The 19,561-nt window shown below is 41.3% G+C and overlaps 3 protein-coding genes across 3 annotated transcripts; 2 read left to right on the plus strand and 1 right to left on the minus strand.

Annotated features, from left to right (window-relative positions):
* Positions 1 to 713: 713 nt before the first annotated feature.
* Positions 714 to 9,260, plus strand: LOC134650239 (uncharacterized). Its single transcript, XM_063505186.1, has 7 exons — positions 714 to 869; positions 1,017 to 1,192; positions 1,873 to 2,047; positions 3,891 to 4,048; positions 6,458 to 6,635; positions 7,281 to 7,405; positions 9,115 to 9,260. The coding sequence occupies exons 1-7, from the start codon at positions 803 to 805 to the stop codon at positions 9,250 to 9,252; spliced, it is 1,017 nt and encodes a 338-aa protein (XP_063361256.1). The 5' UTR covers positions 714 to 802; the 3' UTR covers positions 9,253 to 9,260.
* Positions 9,261 to 10,198: 938 nt separating this feature from the next.
* Positions 10,199 to 18,034, plus strand: LOC134650410 (proteoglycan 4-like). The gene is made up of 7 exons (XM_063505366.1): positions 10,199 to 10,469; positions 11,601 to 11,770; positions 14,429 to 14,505; positions 15,081 to 15,193; positions 15,449 to 16,816; positions 17,151 to 17,378; positions 17,937 to 18,034. Exons 1-7 carry the CDS (start codon positions 10,424 to 10,426, stop codon positions 18,032 to 18,034), a joined length of 2,100 nt encoding a protein of 699 aa, XP_063361436.1. The 5' UTR covers positions 10,199 to 10,423.
* A 454-nt stretch (positions 18,035 to 18,488) lies between these two features.
* LOC134650411 (uncharacterized) lies at positions 18,489 to 19,142 on the minus strand. The gene has a single exon (XM_063505367.1). It carries the CDS (start codon positions 19,140 to 19,142, stop codon positions 18,489 to 18,491), a length of 654 nt encoding a protein of 217 aa, XP_063361437.1.
* Positions 19,143 to 19,561: the final 419 nt, after the last annotated feature.

Below are 19,561 nucleotides of genomic sequence, written 5' to 3' on the forward strand. Positions count from 1 at the left end.
TGGTCAAGCAAATCTTGTCAGTAGAAAAAGGCGCGATATTCAAATTTTCAATGGGCCGATATCCCTTCGCGCCTACATTTTTTAAATTTGCCGCCTTTTTCTACTGACAAGATCTGCTTGACCAACTTAATTATTATACTACTCTTTGCCGGACAGATCAATGAGGTCGGGGGGCTACCGCGAAAACCGATTTTCGCAAATTGCGGGGATCTTTCTCTTTTACTCTCATGAAGACGTAATAAGAGTGACAGAGAAAAATGCCTGCATTTGAAGAACTTCGATTTTCGCGGTTATAGCCCTGTAGAGGCCTTTCAACTAAACGCGGATTAAAGCGGAGTCCAGATGGGATGATCAAATCGACCGATTTGATCAGAAAAGAAATTGGCGTCGATCTCCAATTTCATCACCAATTTTAGTTTTATCGTGATATTTGAGCGTTCTAAATTAAAAAAGTGCCCTCAAACGCGAATATTGGAGTCACAAATTGGTATTTTTGCGTCCGCACCTCCATTTTATCGGTAATATTGGTCATAAACGGCGATCGAAATCAGCGAGCCAAATTGGCGTTAGCGTCCACACGGCCTGATTTGATCGGACAATTTAATCACATTGTAGAAAAACTGTCTTCGTCTGGACACGCCTTTATCTAGTTGTGCATCAATTGGCTGAGCATTAATGTGAAACGCCAAACGTCAATGTCAAAAGTTTCAAATGGCCGATGTTTGGACTGTAGCCGTTACTTGTATTTATTTATTCCTCGAATTTTTATTTCTAAGTTTGTGAAATCATTAAATATTCCGAAATGACGATGTCGAAAGTGAATAAAAAACAATTAAAAATAACAAAGCTGTTTCGCAAAGGAAATAAACGTGAGTATTCATTAAAACATAGGATAAGGATCATGGGAATAGTTTGCACGACGGTTTTCCAGCATTGTAGCAACTTAAACTGCTAGAACCAGCGTATTATTAAGAAAAAACATCCTATCTCTAATAATATTAGTTTGGATGTTGTAGGTCCCAGAATCCTTAAGGAAAACAATGAGAATAGTGAGTTACAGCAGGAGGTAGGGGAATTAGAACGAAAGCTTCAAGAGAAACAAGATTACCTGTTTCAAATCCAGAGGGCGAGCTACCGGCACCCTGTTGTAGGCCCGAAGAGAACTGAAGACAATGATGGTGCTAATACTAAAGTATGTTCTATTTGTGTTTTATGTTTTGCAGTAATTTTTGGATTTTATCTGAAAGGTTGTAATATAATAATGATGATTGTACATGGTCATTAACATACATCGGGGTTTTCGGTGCAGGAATGATTTCGTGTATTTATAACTTTGTTTATTGTAAAATAATTACCAAACTATGATTTAAACATAGGTAGTACGTTAGAAATGTTAAATTAGTATCGTTTTTTACAGTTTTTACCTGTTATTTGGCTAGTGTAAAACATTCCCGCACCGAAAACCCCGATGTATCATATGGTATTAAGCATTCCTTTATATCAGCGGTCGGCAACCCACAGCCCGCGGGCCGCATGCAGCCCGTGAACCTGTCACTTGTGGCCCGCGAGCCTCCCTGACTACTTTGTATGTAATATTGACAAACGACAATGTCTGACAAAGTCATAAAAATTAACAAAGTGCGGCCCGCGTCCACTTCGTTAACTACTATGTGGCCCTTGGCTGCTAAAAGGTTGCCGATCGCTGCTTTATATGATAGTCGGAGATGGTGAAATCGCAAAGAACTGCACATACCATAGTCGCAGTAATATGGTAGTCACAGTAAGTACATTTAAACAGCCCTAGCTTATAGTACAAAAGGTGGACTTAATGCCAAGACCATTCTCTACCAGTTAACCTTTGATATTTTCCAGTCAATAATCGTGAAAAACTGCATAGACGGATGGCAGAAGACCCTGGATCTGACGGCAATGTTGACAGGCATGGAGGTGGAGTCCTATGGCCGGGACCACTGCAGCGTCATATTCCACATGCAGCTTGACAGGGAGGTGGATGTCAAACATGGAGTCACCATATCCAAAGTAGACGGTGAGTCTATTTTGAGCTCTTTTTAGGGTTCCATACACAAAGGTTAAAAACTGAACCCTATTACTAAGACTCCACTGTCTGTCTGTCACCAGGCTGTGTCTCATGAACCGTCATAGCTAGACCGTTGAAATTCTCACAGATGATATATTTCTGTTGCTGCTATAACAACAAATACTAAAACCGGCCAAGTGCGAGTCGGACTCGCGCACGGAGGGTTCCGCACCATCAACAAAAAATAGAGCAAAACAAGCAAAAAAACGGTCACCCATCCAAGTACTGACCCCGCCCGACGTTGCTTAACTTCGGTCAAAAATCACGTTTGTTGTATGGGAGCCCCACTTAAATCTTTATTTTATTCTGTTTTTATTTGTTGTTATAGCGGCAACAGAAATACATCATCTGTGAAAATTTCAACTGTCTAGCTATCACGGTTTGAGAGATACAGCCTGCTGACAGACCGACGGACGGACGGACGGACGGACGGACAGCGGAGTCTTAGTAATAGGGTCCCGTTTTTACCCTTTGGGTACGGAACCCTAAAAAGTACGGAACCCTCGGTGGGCGAGTCTGACTCGCACTTGTCCGTTTTTATTTGAGATAACTTGTGGATGTGGACAAATTTATTTAAAAGTGTTAGTAGATTTATTTGCTGTTGATGGTTATTTGGTAAAGATAAAGGATTACGTATGACATGCTATTATCAGTACCACAATACTCACATGCTTTCGATACCTACATATTATTGAGAGAGAGTATTTAGAGTATTTAAGACCAAGTTCGGCCTGGCCAGCCACATAAGGGCTCACGCTAGACAACGTCCATGATGTTTATTTGGGGTCGCCGTCATCGAAAACGATGAGGAGGACTATACTATACTATTATTGAGAGAACAATTGATAATGATGATGACTAAATAAATAAGTTGTTTTTACGCGATTGAGCAACAAACATCCATACAGCTAAAATATCTATGAATATTATATATGTAAGTTGAAATGAATCATTCAAGTAGTATGTAGTAGTAAAACACTTTATTGCACAAAACGAGTACATAACACAATAAATGTGTACAAAGCAGAGCTTACGCAGCGTACTACGTAGGCGAGCAACACGCGAACGCGAAGCGAAGCGATGCGGCACGGGGTGAATCAATCCTTTGAATTTGATACCTATAGAAGTGTCCTACGTGGGCGATCTCATTGCGAACATGGCGCATCGAGTTGGCTCGCGCGGCAGCCCGATATCCATTGCGCGCGGCTGCCGCGCGAGCCTATGATCGATGGTTTGCCGCGCGATATGGAGACGAGGCTTAAGACGCAGCGTTATACTCAGAGCATGCCAGCTTTGCACTGACTTGGCAGTAACAATACATACATATCCCATAGAAGTGCCATAGTTGACGTAGCAGAAAAACATAGCATAGTTTTTTTTTTTTTTTATACCACATAGGTGGCAAACAAGCATACGGGCCGCCTGATGGTAAGCAGTCACCGTAGCCTATGGACGCCTGCAACTCCAGAGGTGTTACATGCGCGTTGCCGACCTTTTTTTTAAAAACCTGTACACTCCTTTTTTGAAGAACCCCATATCGTAGACCCTCGGGAAAACCTCGGAAGGGAGCTCATTCCACAGCCGGAGCGTCCGCGGGAGGAAATTCCTCTTAAACCGCACAGTACGCGACCATTTAGGTTCTAGGGTGTGTGGATGAACACCCTGCCGATGGCGAGCGGTGCGGTGATAGAAAGCTGCCGTTGGCATCATGTCAAACAATTCTTCAGACCCCATCCCAACCCCATCTCAAAGATTTCATATACAAGCTCATCAAATTCATATTACCTTTCAGGTGAACACAAGATCACAGGCTGCTCTCTTCCCCTCGGCTTCAACCTAAAGTCGATGTTAGATGGCTGCAACAACGAGGTTTCACTCAAAACCTTTGACGTCATCAGGAAAGCACTCACCGCATACTATGCCAGACTTGAACAGTATGAAGACCTTAAGGTAAACATTAAACCAAAAAAATGGCCTTCAAGGTAAAGTAAACAACATGATCTGCAAGCTACAAAGATTTCTGTATTGTTACCTACCTAATAAGGTGTAACAAGCGTAAGGGCCTAGTCCATTGGTTCCTAACCTGGGGGTAATTACCCCCGTGGGGGTAAAACTGGTATTTTACGGGGGTAATAAGCTAACCTAATATAACAATACAACAAACGTACACGTTTTATTTTTTATTACCATATGTTACCATTAAGGTGTAAAATCAGGTTCCGTAGTTAGGGGTGACCGGACTGAAAAGGTTAGGAACCACTGGCCTAGTCTATAAGAGCATAATAAGACCTTCTAACCTATGGGAGTGAAACATGGGCTATGACGCAGAGCCATGTCCGATCTGTCCAAGTCGCCGAAATGAAGATGCTTCGGTGGATGTGCGGAGTAATAAGGCTCGATAAGATACGCAACGAGTACGTTCGCGGTAGCCTCGGAGTACGTGATATCGCCGATATTTAATCTACAAGAGAGCCGACTGAGATGGTTTGGACACGTAAAAAGAAGACCTCCTGATTACATCGGGAATGTTACTATGGATCTGAACAGTGTTGGCCGAAACGTCAATGCAATTGAAAATGTTGGCCATTAACCATTATAAATTGAACCTTAAACCGTAACGGACGATTACAGTTTACGGTTCAATTTATAATGGTTAATGGCCAACATTTTCAATTGCATTAACGTTTCGGCCAACACTGGATCTGAACATTGTTGGGTCCAGAGCAGAGATGTTGCGAACATCCGCATCCGCAACCGCGGAACTTCCGCATTATTTTCAACATCCGCATCTGCATCCGCATCCGCATAAAATCGATGCGGAGCTTATGCGGATGCGGATGTCGAACAAGTAACAGGAACGTCTTAGTTAGCGGCGGCGTAAGTGCTAGGTAATTTCGTCATTACCTATAACGAAATCGTCTATATCCAGAAAAGTCGGCGAAGTTACTGTTTATTAAATATAACGCACCTATATTCTTGCTCAAATACTAAACGTTTCGTTTTTTTTTAATAAAAAAAATACTAAAAATGTAATATTTGACGTTTTCTAAGTACCCACAAGTACCTAATCTTGACATCCGCATCCGCATCCGCGGATGGTGAGCCTTTAAATATCCGCATCCGCGGATGTCAAAAAATCTGCATCCGCAACATCCCTGGTCCAGAGGAAGAGGAAAACCGTAGATGAGTTGGGCAGACACCATAGCAAAAGACATGAGGGCCTGCGACGTTTTAGTAGACGACACGTCCGATCGCGCGAAGTGGAGAGAAAATACCAGAAAAGCAGACCCCACAATCAGATGGGAATAATAATGCTGAGGAGAGAGAGAGAGAGATAATAAGGTGTAACAAATACATACAATTGATTGCCTACCTGGGATAAGGCACTGATAACCACCAAACAACAACCGTCTGAGAGGTCATCACTTAAAGCTAGAGACATAGGTCTCACAGTGACCCCATACAAATACTCTCTGAGCAACCAAGTAGTGAGGGCTTGGAATAAACTCCCAGAAAACGTGATTTCAGCACAAAATGTGAACCAGTTTAAAAATAAATTAGACAAGCAAATTATTTCTAATAGTCGTTCATGATAACTATCTTATGATTACTGGATACAAGCCATATCAGTTGTCATAACTGCCTGCCTGATTATTAAATAATAATATATAAAAAATCACTACTGTTGATTAAAAATAAAATTGAAGGTGACCAACATGCGGTGTTGCCAGTACTGGTTTCCCGACCCTATGTGACAATCTGACAATATGCATGTAAAGCCTGACCAAGTAATATATAATCATTGTCAAGAGGGCGCTGTTATTCCCATGTATAGGGTGACAGTTCAGTACAGTATGAAAGAATTAGTTCCAGTGAAATTCCGCAACATTTTCTTTGGATGATGTTATTTACGAAAAAACAGAGATGATGTTTTTTTAGGAATAATCAGAGGTGATGTTTTTTACGAAAAAACAGAGTGATGTTTTTACGAAAAAACATGGGTTATCGTTCAATTCAATTCAATTCTTTATTCGTTCATCACAGGTACATAAATAGATTATAACTTAATATTCTAAGGAACAGCCATGATGTGCCTTTTGGCGTACGAAATAATTTCTTATTATCTAACTATATACATTTTTTTTTTACATTATTTACATGGGTAATGAGATTGGCATATGCAAATATAATTTAGTGAGTCAATTCATATACTTATACAAAAAAAAAACTAAAAAAATGTCAAATGTTCATGTTATAACTATGCTAGGAATTAAGTATGCTAATAGATTCGTAGATCGTTATTCAAACGTTTTGCATGTGTATTCAAGTAATTACTTTACCGTGTTATTGTTTTTTAAGGTGTTTCTAAGCGTGAACGCCTCGCTGTTCAAGCTGATGGACGGCACGCAAATGGAGATCACATTCGGCGTCAGGAACCAGCTGGACGAAGACAGCGAAGCCACAGAGATAGAAAGCATAACATTCACATTGCACTACACTATGTATGACATACGGCCTAGGGACTATTCCTTCAAAGGTATGTATGAATTTTGAATCATAAATTATTGGAATATATTGTCAATGGGATTGGCCGGTCGAAGTATGTAGCTGATGGCACCATCATAGCTTGCCCTGTTTTTTTGAATGCCCTGGATGCCAGCAAATTAAGCCAAATCTCATAGAAAAAGGGCAAGCTATGATGGCGCCATCTATGCAAACCTTTGACAGTTGCCAACCCCATTATAAGATCGGATTTTTTGCGGCATGACTGCCGTTATTTTCATTTTATCCGGATAAAGGACCATGTACGCCGGAGGGTCTGCCAGTCACTTTGTGACTTTAATTGGAAACTAAAACTAGACATTGACACTCGCACACGCTGCCTTGACCATTGAATCGACTGCCATCTACTGGCCTAATGTGAAACAACTATGGTTTTATTATGACTTGTGACTGGACTTGACTTTATAGTCGTAATATAATATATTATAATCGTAATATGATTCATAATTGTTACATATTTGCCGTGACTTATTTTTCTAAAGTGTTTTTTCAATAAAAAGACACGTCAAGATAATTACCTTTTTTATAATGCTAAAAAAAACGAACTATAGGCAAAGGTTATGCAAGTTTTTTAATACGTAAGCTATTTTTTGTAAGTTTTACACCCTTTGTCTTTCAGGTTTATCAGATAAACCTCAAGAGACGCTGTGGGAGCAGTTTCTGTTGTTCAAGAAATACCCTCTGACGAAAGCCTTTAAGCTGGCCTTCATTCACGGCGAGGGCTCCTACAAACTTGTCAGACACGTAAGTACCTAATGTAATGTGATATCGCACGTCGCTCCGGTGTATGAGCGGGACATCGCTATACACGTATATAGCGACGTCCCGCTCGCACTTGCGAATTCGCTCCCAAGCGAAAATCGCCTAAGTAAACAGATCTATTTTTAAACTTATTTCACCATGTCGTTTCAAAATTAGAGCGTATCAAATTTATTAATTAATTTATTAAATGGATTAAAAGCACTACCAAATTGGTTTTAATACTGGTTGTACTGGTACAGTCGCTATCAGATATATCGGAGCGGCCATGGTGTTCACAATATCTAAACGCGCACTCTATCGCCTTGACAATAGCGTGTTCACATATTTGTGAGCGCCTTGGCCGATCCCATATATCTGATGGCGACGGTACCTATGCATATAATGCATACTATTGCGTCAACAATTGTAACTAGCGTCTATTATTGCGTATGTTATTCTTATTATTGTATCATAATGCGTACAATTACACGCGTCACGCTTCCAGAAACTTTCACATCTGTTCAAATTGCCAATGAATCAACTTATTAATAAATCTATTTGAACGAATTATGTGCCATCGCGGATACAGGTTATTTCCAAAAGAATTGTGTACTTTATTAAGTCGGAAGTCGGAATGCTGAAATACATACCTTGTGTGTATGCAACAAGGTACATTTTTGTTTGCCTTTCTAATCCAGGTGACCTATTGTGTCATTATCATTATACTCTTTCTACTTTAAGGTGGCTTTTCTTTAATTTAAATGTTTTAAATTCATTTCTATAAAAAAAATAAGGGAGGTGAATGATTTGGGTATTCAATTCATTAAAATATTCTAAGCTTTTTTGAATACCATAATCAAAGTGGCTAAGGCAACCCTATTATATATCAAATTATTTGTCCTGGTGTTGTCGTCCATCTGTCTGTCAACGTCGTCTCATCAAGTCATCAAATACGTATATATTTTTTAAATAAAAAGGTGTCATTCTTAGTCGCTCGTGTCATTCGCCCATTTATCACACTCAGCCAATAATTAATTTGAAAACAAGTCACATTTCCCGGATGTGCAATCTAATTTGAACCTTAAATGGGAATGCTAAAGTTTAAAATCTAGTGGTCGATAAATATTACTATGCCTGGAAAAGGGTTAATAGTAACTCAAGAACACAAACACTTTATATATCGTACAGTCACCTGCAATAGTATGTTACTCTTTGAAGGCCGCAAAAATATGTGACACGCTCTTATGGCTTTACAAATAAAATCTTGTTAGATATTTTTGCGGCCTTTGTTGTGTAACATAATTTATTGCAGGAGACTGTACGCCGCATCGCAGTTAATTGTGACTGTTCTACGACCCAAGTAACTGTAAAAAAATATATTTAGATTAATAATTTTCACTGATTTAAACTTTCACGATTTTTAAACATTATTAAATTATACAACGGGACTTAATCGCGTATCTAAGTTTTAAGATTTACCTCCGACGTTTCGAGGACGGCGTTGTCCCCGTGGTCTCGGAGAAGACTGGCTTAAGTTGACATCAGCATCGTCTAACCGCGCGAGTTTTTCGAACTCCGACGATGCTGATGTCAACTTAAGCCAGTCTTCTCCGAGACCACGGGGACAACGCCGTCCTCGAAACGTCGGAGGTAAATCTTAAAACTTAGATACGCGATTAAGTCCCGTTGTATAATTTAATAATAATTTTCAGCTCGACAACCCGCTGAACGAGTCGCGTCGCAAGCGCAACCGGCCCAAGCCCAACGCCAACGGGAACCACGCCAACGACGATACCTTCCACGTCGAGGACTGCTCCGAGTCCAGCGGAGATGACGCCGATGATTACTGAATTATTAATCGGTTTAGTTAATCGTAATGTTTATGTGAACTATGTGTAATACCACCGATAATAAATTAGGATAATATATAAATTCAGTTTTATTCGTAAATACCGAAAATCATTTAAAAAATCACTTGTATCCCTTTGTTATAAGTTTTACCTTTCAGAATAACCTTTACATGCAGTTCAATTGATGGTTTTGTATTATTATATACAAAAAGTGGGTTTATCTTGTCGATGAAAATACTAAAAGAATAGGTACCAGAATCTTTGTCAAAAATGGAATCTGGAAGTAGGTACATTCCTTAAAAAAATCAAAATATGCATATTTAGAAATACGGATGCTCTCGCATATCCTACATTCCAATCAACTGAATTTGAAAACCTTAATTTTGAATTCGGTTAAAAAGAGTCTATTGTTTTCATGTTTATTCTTTATGAAAAACGCCAAATGTTGCGCTGCAGGACCACATTATAATGATTTATGGTATGATAACACTATGAAACCATTGTGTAATTGTCGCCTGTAACAATAAATCAAGAATTGACGTCAATTGGTCACGCCGTCGTAGCGTTTATAAAGTGACGCTGCCGTGGAATTATCCTGAAACCGCGACTAAGACGCTTTAACACATTCATTGCCACTTGCCACCCAGCCAAACAAGACATCCGCGCCAGGCTACAAAAATTTCGTCATATAAATTTGTAATACCACGATCCCGACTATCGGGTCGTCCGGCCTGGTAACGAAATCATAAAATACCCGATAGTCGGGTTTTCGGCACTAAATGTGTTAACGAGACCTAAAGTTGCATATGAATTTTCCTAACCAGAGACACTATACTTGGTTCTTCTATGCTCGGTAAACAATTCTAATAGAATCCCAACGTGTGGAGCATAAATTAGTAAGTACTATGCTAGGTAGGTACCTTCCGTCAACCAGATTTATTGCCAAAAATCCAATATTTGCATAGGGACTTATTATTTCGGTATTTACGCAACTAACAAAGAGGCCCTGAATTTTCTTTGTGTGGCATAAACATGTATTCAGTAACCAGAGCAGGCCATAGACAATGGCGGACTATTTGAACAGCTTTTTCTTATGTTTGTTCGAATACGCGCTTATAAGAGAGGGGGGGCTCACAACGGTTAGAGTCGTGTTAGTATACATGTAGCCATAATGAAGACAATAGTCGTGTGCGCTATATTTGTTTTGGAGCTAGTCTGTGAGTATTTCCTTATTAATTATTTAATATAGTTCAAGTAACTCTCGTGTGGTTGTAATAAAAATAAGTCAGTATGTATTTAGAGCTTTTTGTCTTCAGAAGAAACCATATGCCTGCAGTCAATGGGACTACAGGTTTGGCCCTAGTTATATCCTCAATGTACCTTCTTATTTTCTTTCAATCTACCAACATATAATATATCACTACTTAAGTCTTTCGCTACCGCGCAGGGCACATGTGACCGATTTCAGTATGAAAATAAAAGCGCGGCGTTCAAAGATTGTGTTTTGGTATATGCAAAATATCGAATTACTATTACTGACTTATTTCAAACTAGTGATTTGTACTTTCACAATTTTCGCATAATATTTTAATGAAACAAGACTCAACGTCACAACAAAACATCAGGACAAACAATAACAAAAGTGTGTGCGATTGAGTGTGGTTCGTAAGGTAAGTCACAATAAGAATATGAAGAATATATAATACTTCTTTATAAATTGAAATAGATGTCATATATTGTTAAAGAAAAAACTTAGAGGATATAATCAAACGGAAACGTCTTGTCTGTAATTTTCTGTACAAAACAGTCTGTCGATTTTTGCGGGGGAGGGGAACGTCAAATGTATGCGTAACGTAAAAATAGCCATGTCAGATAAACGTCAGTCCATACATTGTGTATGACGGTTGGCCGCCTATTTTCGACAGAGGGGAAAGCCTGTTAATGGCTACTCCGTTTAGTTGTATTCTCCAAGAGAAAAAGTGACAAAGCCCTCCAGTGGTGAAGGCCGGATCACAAATCAAAATAGGTAGGTATATAATATATTTTTAATTTCTTTTAGTAATAGGTACCTCTGTATATATCTTGTTTGTAAATAAATGTTTATTACCCAAATATATAATAAAATAATTTGGTTTGTTCCCAAAGTTGTGTTTACTTAACACATTAATTGCCAACCAGCCAAACAAGACAACCGCGCCAGGTCACAAAAAATCGTCATATAAAGCTGTAGTACCACGATCTCGATTATCGGGTAGTCCGGCCTGGGAACGAAATCATAAAATACCCGATAGTCGGGTTTTCGTCACTGAATGTGTTAATGTTAATCTTACTTTATATTATTTTTTTAGCCTCCTTCCCATTCCCGGAGTCCGCGTACTATGATACGTACGAGCCCCAGGAAATCCACATACCAACTCTAGCACACTCTCCCGACCTCTACGACCAACAACAACTTTACATCAAGCAACAGAATGATAACTTCCGCAGGCAGAACTATGAGAACTTGTTGAGGAATCAGGTAAATAGTTTTTAGAGTTCCGTACCCAAAGGGTAAAAACGGGACCCTATTACTAAGGGCGCGTGTACACGGTGCCGCCTCCGCGCCGCCGCCGCGGGTTTTACGCGTCTCGTGTACATAGCGCGAAGGTGCGGAGGCGGCACCGTGTACACGCGCCCTTAGACTCCTCTGTCTGCCTGTCACCAGGGTCCAGGCTGTATCTCATGAACCGTTTGAATGAGACAGTAGAAATTTTCACAGATATGTTTTTCTGTTGCCGCTATAACATGTTTATACCGATTTTATATTAAAGGAAAAAATGCAAATCCAACGCAAATCTTTCCATTTGTTCCCTTATGCATACACGCTTGCAGACGTAATATCTGCTTGTTAAAAAAAACAAAGTAGGGTCATGCATGGTAAATGTTTACGTCATGCTCCGTGGAAACCCCACTGTCTGTTTTGTGATTTATTGAAACGTAATGCTGATGTACACAATATGTACTGAATTAGTACATACTTAAAAAAAAATGTACCTCAATAGATCGAGAGTACAATTAACTCAATTCGGACTTGCTGTAGAGCATCTCCCCAGCAACCCCAAAATTTATTTAAAGAAAATTCACGTAAATACTTACTTTTTAGCAAATAAGACGCTGAAAAAAAATTGTACTGTGGTTTTTAACGTTGAATCAGTTAGCCATGGCTAGTTAAATTACCTAATTGTCGCCAGGACGCAAGCGCCTCCAGCCGACTTCTCAAACGTACGAAACTTTGTATTTTTATATACAATGGGATACACACATTTTATTTATGTTATGAACTTGGTTTCTGGTGAAAGTTCCAATGTTTTCTTGTCAACCAGCAATGGTGCATAAACGTACCTAATTATTTTTAGGGCTCCGTACCTCAAAAGGAAAAAACAGAACGGAACGGAAACTGCTGAACCAATTAAGTTGAAATTTGGTACACATATGTAAGTCTGTGACCCAAAGACGGACATGTAACGTAATTAAATGAATTTTAAACATAGGGGGCACTTTTGGGGAGTGAATGAGACAGCTAAAAAACAAAGTTTTGCAAACTTTGCTGCCCTGACTGACCCCTGAAAGTGTGCGATAATTGTTTGAAATAAAGCCTGGAAAATAACATTGGAACTCTCACCAGAAACCAAGTGTGTGTATCCCATTGTATATAAAAATACAAAGTTTCGTACGTTTGAGAAGTCGGCTGGAGGCGCTTGCGTCCTGGCGACAATTAGGTAATTTAACTAGCCATGGCTAACTGATTCAACGTTAAAAACCACAGTACAATTTTTTTTCAGCGTCTTATTTGCTAAAAAGTAAGTATTTACGTGAATTTTCTTTAAATAAATTTTGTGGTTGCTGGGGAGATGCTCTACAGCAAGTCCGAATTGAGTTAATTGTACTCTCGATCTATTGAGGTACAATTTTTTTTAAGTATGTACTAATTCAGTACATATTGTGTACATCAGCATTACGTTTCAATAAATCACAAAACAGACAGTGGGGTTTCCACGGAGCATGACGTAAATGTTTACCTACACTCAAAATTAAGTCGAGACTTCGAGAGCTCTCAGAAGTCAATATCAAAGGCACAACAACACCTTTACGTTGTCAATCTTCACATTTCTAGTAAAGTCAGAAAGAAAAAAATATAAAACTAGCGACCTGCCCCGGCTTCGCCTGGGTTAACAAATTATACATAAACCTTCCTCTTGAATCACTCTTATCTATTAAAAAAAAACCGCATCAAAATCCGTTGCGTAGTTTTAAGATCTAAGCATACATACAGACAGACAGCGGGAAGCGACTTTGTTTTATACTATGTAGTGATATACTGTTTTGGGCGAGATTAGAACTTTGGGCCTTGGAAAATCAGGCCACTACCGTGGCCCACAAGAGGCTCTCTGACTGCGGAGATTATTTTGACCTTCATTGTTGTACAGTCAAATGTAAAAATAGGGGTGCATACAACTTACTTAAAAATATGTTCAATAGTTCATAATTCGCTGACATAAGAGATATGGGCATACTTTTGAGTATGATGAGTGCACCCATATTTTTACACTTGACTGTACACGCCTTACAAAGAGAATTTGAAAAAGAGGCGGATTGTCAATTACCTATGTAGCCACGGTAAATTTACTGCCATCTTTCGACAGAAGATTATTAAAGCCTTTTGACTTGACATTTAACAAATTGACACATATCAGTGAAAGAATCTGGATCAATGTCAAATGACGTTCTAAAAGTTTTAATGTTCTGTCGAAAGATGGCTGTGGCTACATATATAATTTACCATGACAGTAACTCTCTATACACTCTGTTCTCTTTGCGCCTTAGGGCCACCCCACATCTAGCGTCTTTCGAGCGTCGGCGTCTCGTCGGCGTCTACAACTCTATGGCCCTGCTCGACGCAACGTCGACGCAACTGCGCAGCGACGTCATTTTCCATAGCGCTGACCGACGCCGACGCTCGAAAGACGCCAGATGTGGGGTGGCCCTTAGAAGCACGCCTAGCGACATCTACCATAAAAGTATTACATTAACTTAACACCACTTAAATCCCCAGATCCTGACGCGGCCGAGCTACAATATTCAACCTACTGTGTTGAACACCGTACGCGACCCGTATATCAACTCGCACCCTTTGCAGCTGCCGGTTCAGCGCGCTCAGTATGAGGCGCCTTTAACGCCGCAATATTATCCTGTACAACGCCAGCAGCCTATTCGGTACGTATTTTGATATTATATTTTTATTATACCTACAGCAGGAGTGGCTCACTCCGCGATTTCGTCGCGTCGCTACAAGTACCTACGTCGAACAAGTCGTCTAACTACATCTTATTGAACGCTGGAAGCGTTACACCACAGAAGGAGAGTACAAAACCAGGTTCAGCGCAAAATCCGGTGGCCCCACAGGCCCCAGTTGCCCCCGTAGCACCAAATTCCCCAGTGGCACCAAATGCCCCAGTAGCATCCGTGGCACCAAACGCCCCAGTGGCACCAAATGCACCAGTGGCACCAAATGCACAAGTACGGCCCACACCAATTTTGGTGTCTAGCCATAGTAGTTGCCGCGCACAGCTATGGAACGGACGCCTGCTCGCGCTTGCGCCACCTAGCGGTCATATTTGTCGTAATATGTACACACGTTTTGTTAGAGAGTGAATCTTCTGTACCTAGTACTATTATTCATTCTGTGCCTACAGTTTGTTTTTCCAACCGTACCTAGTATTTTTTTTCCGAAAAACTGCAATTAATTGATATTTGATCATTTTTATGTTATTTATTAATGTATCAATTAGGCAATACAAACCAGTGCAAAGCCAGGACTTCCAAGTAGCCACAGAGGCCCACGCCGAAGCCGGGAACTCTCAGGGCGCGAGCCAGCAGACACACAACCCGTACCATTATGCGCGTAAGTCACTGAAAGTTCAGTTGTTTGGATCAGCTAATAATTCCGATATCTATATAGAAAAACTGTAAGTAGTACGGTAGTAGATACCTTTCGAGGCATGAGTGTCAGTTTGTAAATATTACTACTACTACTATTTTGAAAATAAGTAATTTTACATAAACTGTTATAAGAAAACCGTTTAAAAACAAAATCAAGTTATTATTCACGCGGTCTTAACCGTGCTCTTGTATGTTAATTCGTAATTACTGTTTTTAGAATTCAGCGCACAAAATTTGGCGTCCCAGCCGCGAATCCAGCAAGCCCTGGCTTCCACACCGCTCAAGAAACGCTATCTAGTGCTCCACCCCAACGGAACCATAGAGCATATCGACAAGATCGAACACATTGTCGAGCAACACCCTAATTACATCTTATTGAACGCTGGAAGCGTTACACCACAGAAGGAGAGTACAAAACCAGGTTCAGCGCAAAATCCGGTGGCCCCACAGATCCCAGTAGCACCCGTGGCACCAAACGCCCCAGTGGCACCAAACGCCCCAGTGGCACCAAACGCCCCAGTGGCACCAAATGCACCAGTGGCATCAAATGCCCCAGTAGCACCAAATGCCCCAGTAGCACCAGTGGCACCAAACGCCCCAGTGGCACCAAATGCCCCAGTAGCACCAGTGGAACCAAACGCCCCAGTGGCACCAAATGCCCCAGTAGCACCAGTGGAACCAAACGCCCCAGTGGCACCAAATACACCAGTGACACCAAATGCCCCAGTAGCGCTAGCGGTATCAAATGCCCCAGTGGCACCAGCGACACTGAATGCACCAGTAGCGCCAACGTCACCAGTTTTCCCTGCAGCCCCATCGCCACCAACGGCCCCTGTATCTTCAGCTGCAACAAATGCCCCAGTCGCCCCAGCTACGCAAACAAACACTGTCCCTACGCCACCATTAGCCCCAGCACTATTTAACCCAGCCCCGGCCCCAGTAAATCCAGCCCATGGCCTAGAGCCTGGCCCAAAACCGGCGGTTCAACCACCAACCGGCCCAATTAAAACCCTTCCACCAGCTCAACCGCCTGCCCTTTTAAATGGCACTGCATCACCAACTAGACCAACTTATCCACCTGTGGTTTTAAACGGTACCATCCCTGGGTCAAAACCTACAGTCCCACCACCAACCGGCCAAACTACCGAGCTACCACCAGTTCCTGCGCCTACAGCACAACCACCAATATGGGTAACGGCTACTGCTACTGCCATTTACCCTCCACCAACTACTCCTTTACCACCAGTAACTGAGACTCTGCCTCCGGTTACTACATCACGACCAGTGACAGCAATCACGCCTGTACCACCAGTAACTGCGACTGCCACAGCCACTGCTACTGCTATAGAAGTGACAACCCCCGTACCCCTGACTACTGAAGATCCAAATCAACCGGACTGCCCGACCACTGAAGATCCAAATCAACCGGACTGCCGGACCACAAAAGATCCAGATCAACCGGACTGCCGGACCACAGAAGATCCAAATCAACCGGACTGCCGGACCACAGAAGATCCAAATCAACCGGACTGCCCGACCACAGAGGCTCCATGTATCGAGCCAAATGATACGAAGAACGATATCGGTAAGTGTATATGAATGACACCGTAAGATTGTGAACCCGTTAGTTTATAATCTAACGTAGGTTAGGTTAGGTTATAATCTCCCTACCGTCCGTTTATAATTTAACTAGCGAGATTATAAACTGACGAGTGTTTACAATTTTACGGTGACATATATAAGACTAGTAGGTATTTTAATCAACCGTTTTAACTTCCGGAGGGATGAATTTAGCGTAGGTAATAAATAACTGCTAATTACACACTACACAAAATGCCGGTGCATCAGACATCCTAAAAGGCGAAGAAACCTAGACCTCGATTTGAATTAGGCTTTAGTTTGATTCCTGGATGTTTCAGACGAACTTCAAGTAAATGGCGTGAAACCAGTAGTATGGTTCAGGACGAAGGACCTTGACTTCTGGGAGAAGCTGATGACCGGAAACGAAACGTTCGAGGTCGTTTACATCTTCAACGTGCCGCGGGCACCCAGGGTGACGAAGGACACTAATACCACTATACATGCTGACGGTACTGTGGTGGAAGAAGTGACGCAGACCATTTGTGACGACGAGTGCATGGACGAGGGTGAGTATAGGGATGATGACACATGTTGAATTATATGTATAACAAAATCTAGTAAAAAAATATATGTAAATAATACAAAAATGTTTCAAAAATTTAAGTTTTTTTTTTAACTTCCTAAAACGAAATAGGTAAGGATACTATTCGATTCTTCACATTTTACCCAAAAAAAGATTGTACCTATAGCAACTATATACATAAACGCAATATTTCACCGACAAAAATGCAATTTTCTCGTTTTATTCATACTTCAAGATGTGCTCTCAGTGACCTTGAAGTCACTTCTGACTTTTGTATTGCTTTAATGCAATGGGTCCCGTAGAGACATTTGATCCTAAAAACAAACCTGATTGATTGACACACACCATAAATTAAAATTAGTCGTCTAGCCACTCGTCATCTTAACACTCGTCGTCGTGAGATCCCAAGAGAGGCCGAGAACGAGTGTGTACAGTCACCTGCCATAATATGTTACACAACGAAGGCCGCAAAAATATCTGACACGACCTTATTTGTAGAGCCGTAAGAGCGTGTCTCATATTTTTGCGGCATGCGTTTCAGGCGCTCCTTGTCTCGTCTCGCGCTTCTCCGATTGGATCGGAGCGGTGCCGAGCAGGGACCGGAACCGGTTACCATTAAAAGGGTATTACCCCGGGTAAATGATAGGGTTGTTTTTAAAAACCCTATCAATTCGGCAAGCATATCATTGACTTACTCGTACCCAATCGAAAATGTAACCCAAATTTAATACAGTTAATCCGGGTAAGCCCTTACCAAAACCAAAAACCCTTTATTAAGATTTCCCTATGAAGGGGTTTTCTTATGCGATCGAGCTATGTTAATCTCTGTGACTAATACTTTCGGCTGATTATTGCAGCAACATGCAAGCGCATGCTGCCGGTAGGTACTAAGTATGGCGGCGCTAGCGAGCCTATACACACACAAATATCAGACTATGCATTAATGAAATGAAATTTTGCTTGTCCGTGCGCGAAAATATCGTTGTGTTTTTGAATTGAATTGAATTGGAATCATTTATTTCGAACAAAAGTCCATAATATGTTAGTTACATAAATACTAATTCTTAAAGCTAGGGTTAGTACAAACATAATCTTAAAACAAATTCTGACACACTGGGGCATGTAGCTGCACCCAGTGCTTCAGCCACGGTGAGTCCCACCGGTCGGCCAACGTGCACAGGATGGTATTAGAGCTGGCGCGCCACCGCCTCAACAGCGAGCTACACCGCTTCCTGATGATCGCGTGGAAGCCATCGATCCGTCCCTCCGTGAACATACCCGAGGCGCTACAGTGTCGCGGCAGCCCGAATACCACCCTGTACGCATTGTTGTACTGGACCCACAGAGCGCTGTATGCTCGCTGCGTATAGCTGATCCATAGGCTGCACGTGTAGAAGGACTGGCAATATGCTTTAAAAAGCGTAGCCTTCACCTTCTCTGTACATCGTGCAAACCTACGGGCAAGCATATTGCAGCGCACAGCCAGCGCTCTGCGTTCCCTCTCAATGTCCATATTGTCGCACATGTCATCAGTGACCCAGTGGCCCAAATACTTAAAATGCTTCACTTGTGCTAAAGGAGTGCCACAAAGACTCACAGGGGGCACATTATAGGTCTTATTACCCGCTTTAAATAGCATGATCTCACTTTTGCTAGCATTGTATTTGAGCCCATGGGCCTCCGCGTACGACTCACATTTGCGCAACAAACTAATTACACCACCCACTGAGGGGCTCAGCAGCACCATGTCATCCGCGTACGAGGGGTATTCAAAATATTCTCGGTATGAGAATGAAAACAAACAAGTACGAAAAGTTTGATATTTTTATTTTTCAATATACTCCCCCCCCTATGTTCATACACTTAAAAGATCGATCAATTATTTTTTTTAATCCTGCATAAAAATATTTTTTATCTTTGGTGTAAAAATGCTCCTCCACTGCCGCCTTCAATGCTTTATCATCGGAAAATTTATTTCCACGCAGATCCTTTTTAAGATTGAGGAACAAAAAGAAGTCGCTGGGGGCTAAGTCCGGACTATACGGTGGGTGAGTAACAGTTTCAAACCCACATTCAACAATAGCTGCCTTGGCAATATGAGCAGTATGGACGGGGGCGTTGTCATGCAGAAGCATAACACCTTTGGTTAACTTTCCTCGCCTCTTT

Source organism: Cydia amplana, chromosome 8, assembly GCF_948474715.1.
Source record: "Cydia amplana chromosome 8, ilCydAmpl1.1, whole genome shotgun sequence".
In the NCBI taxonomy this organism is placed as follows: domain Eukaryota; kingdom Metazoa; phylum Arthropoda; class Insecta; order Lepidoptera; family Tortricidae; genus Cydia; species Cydia amplana.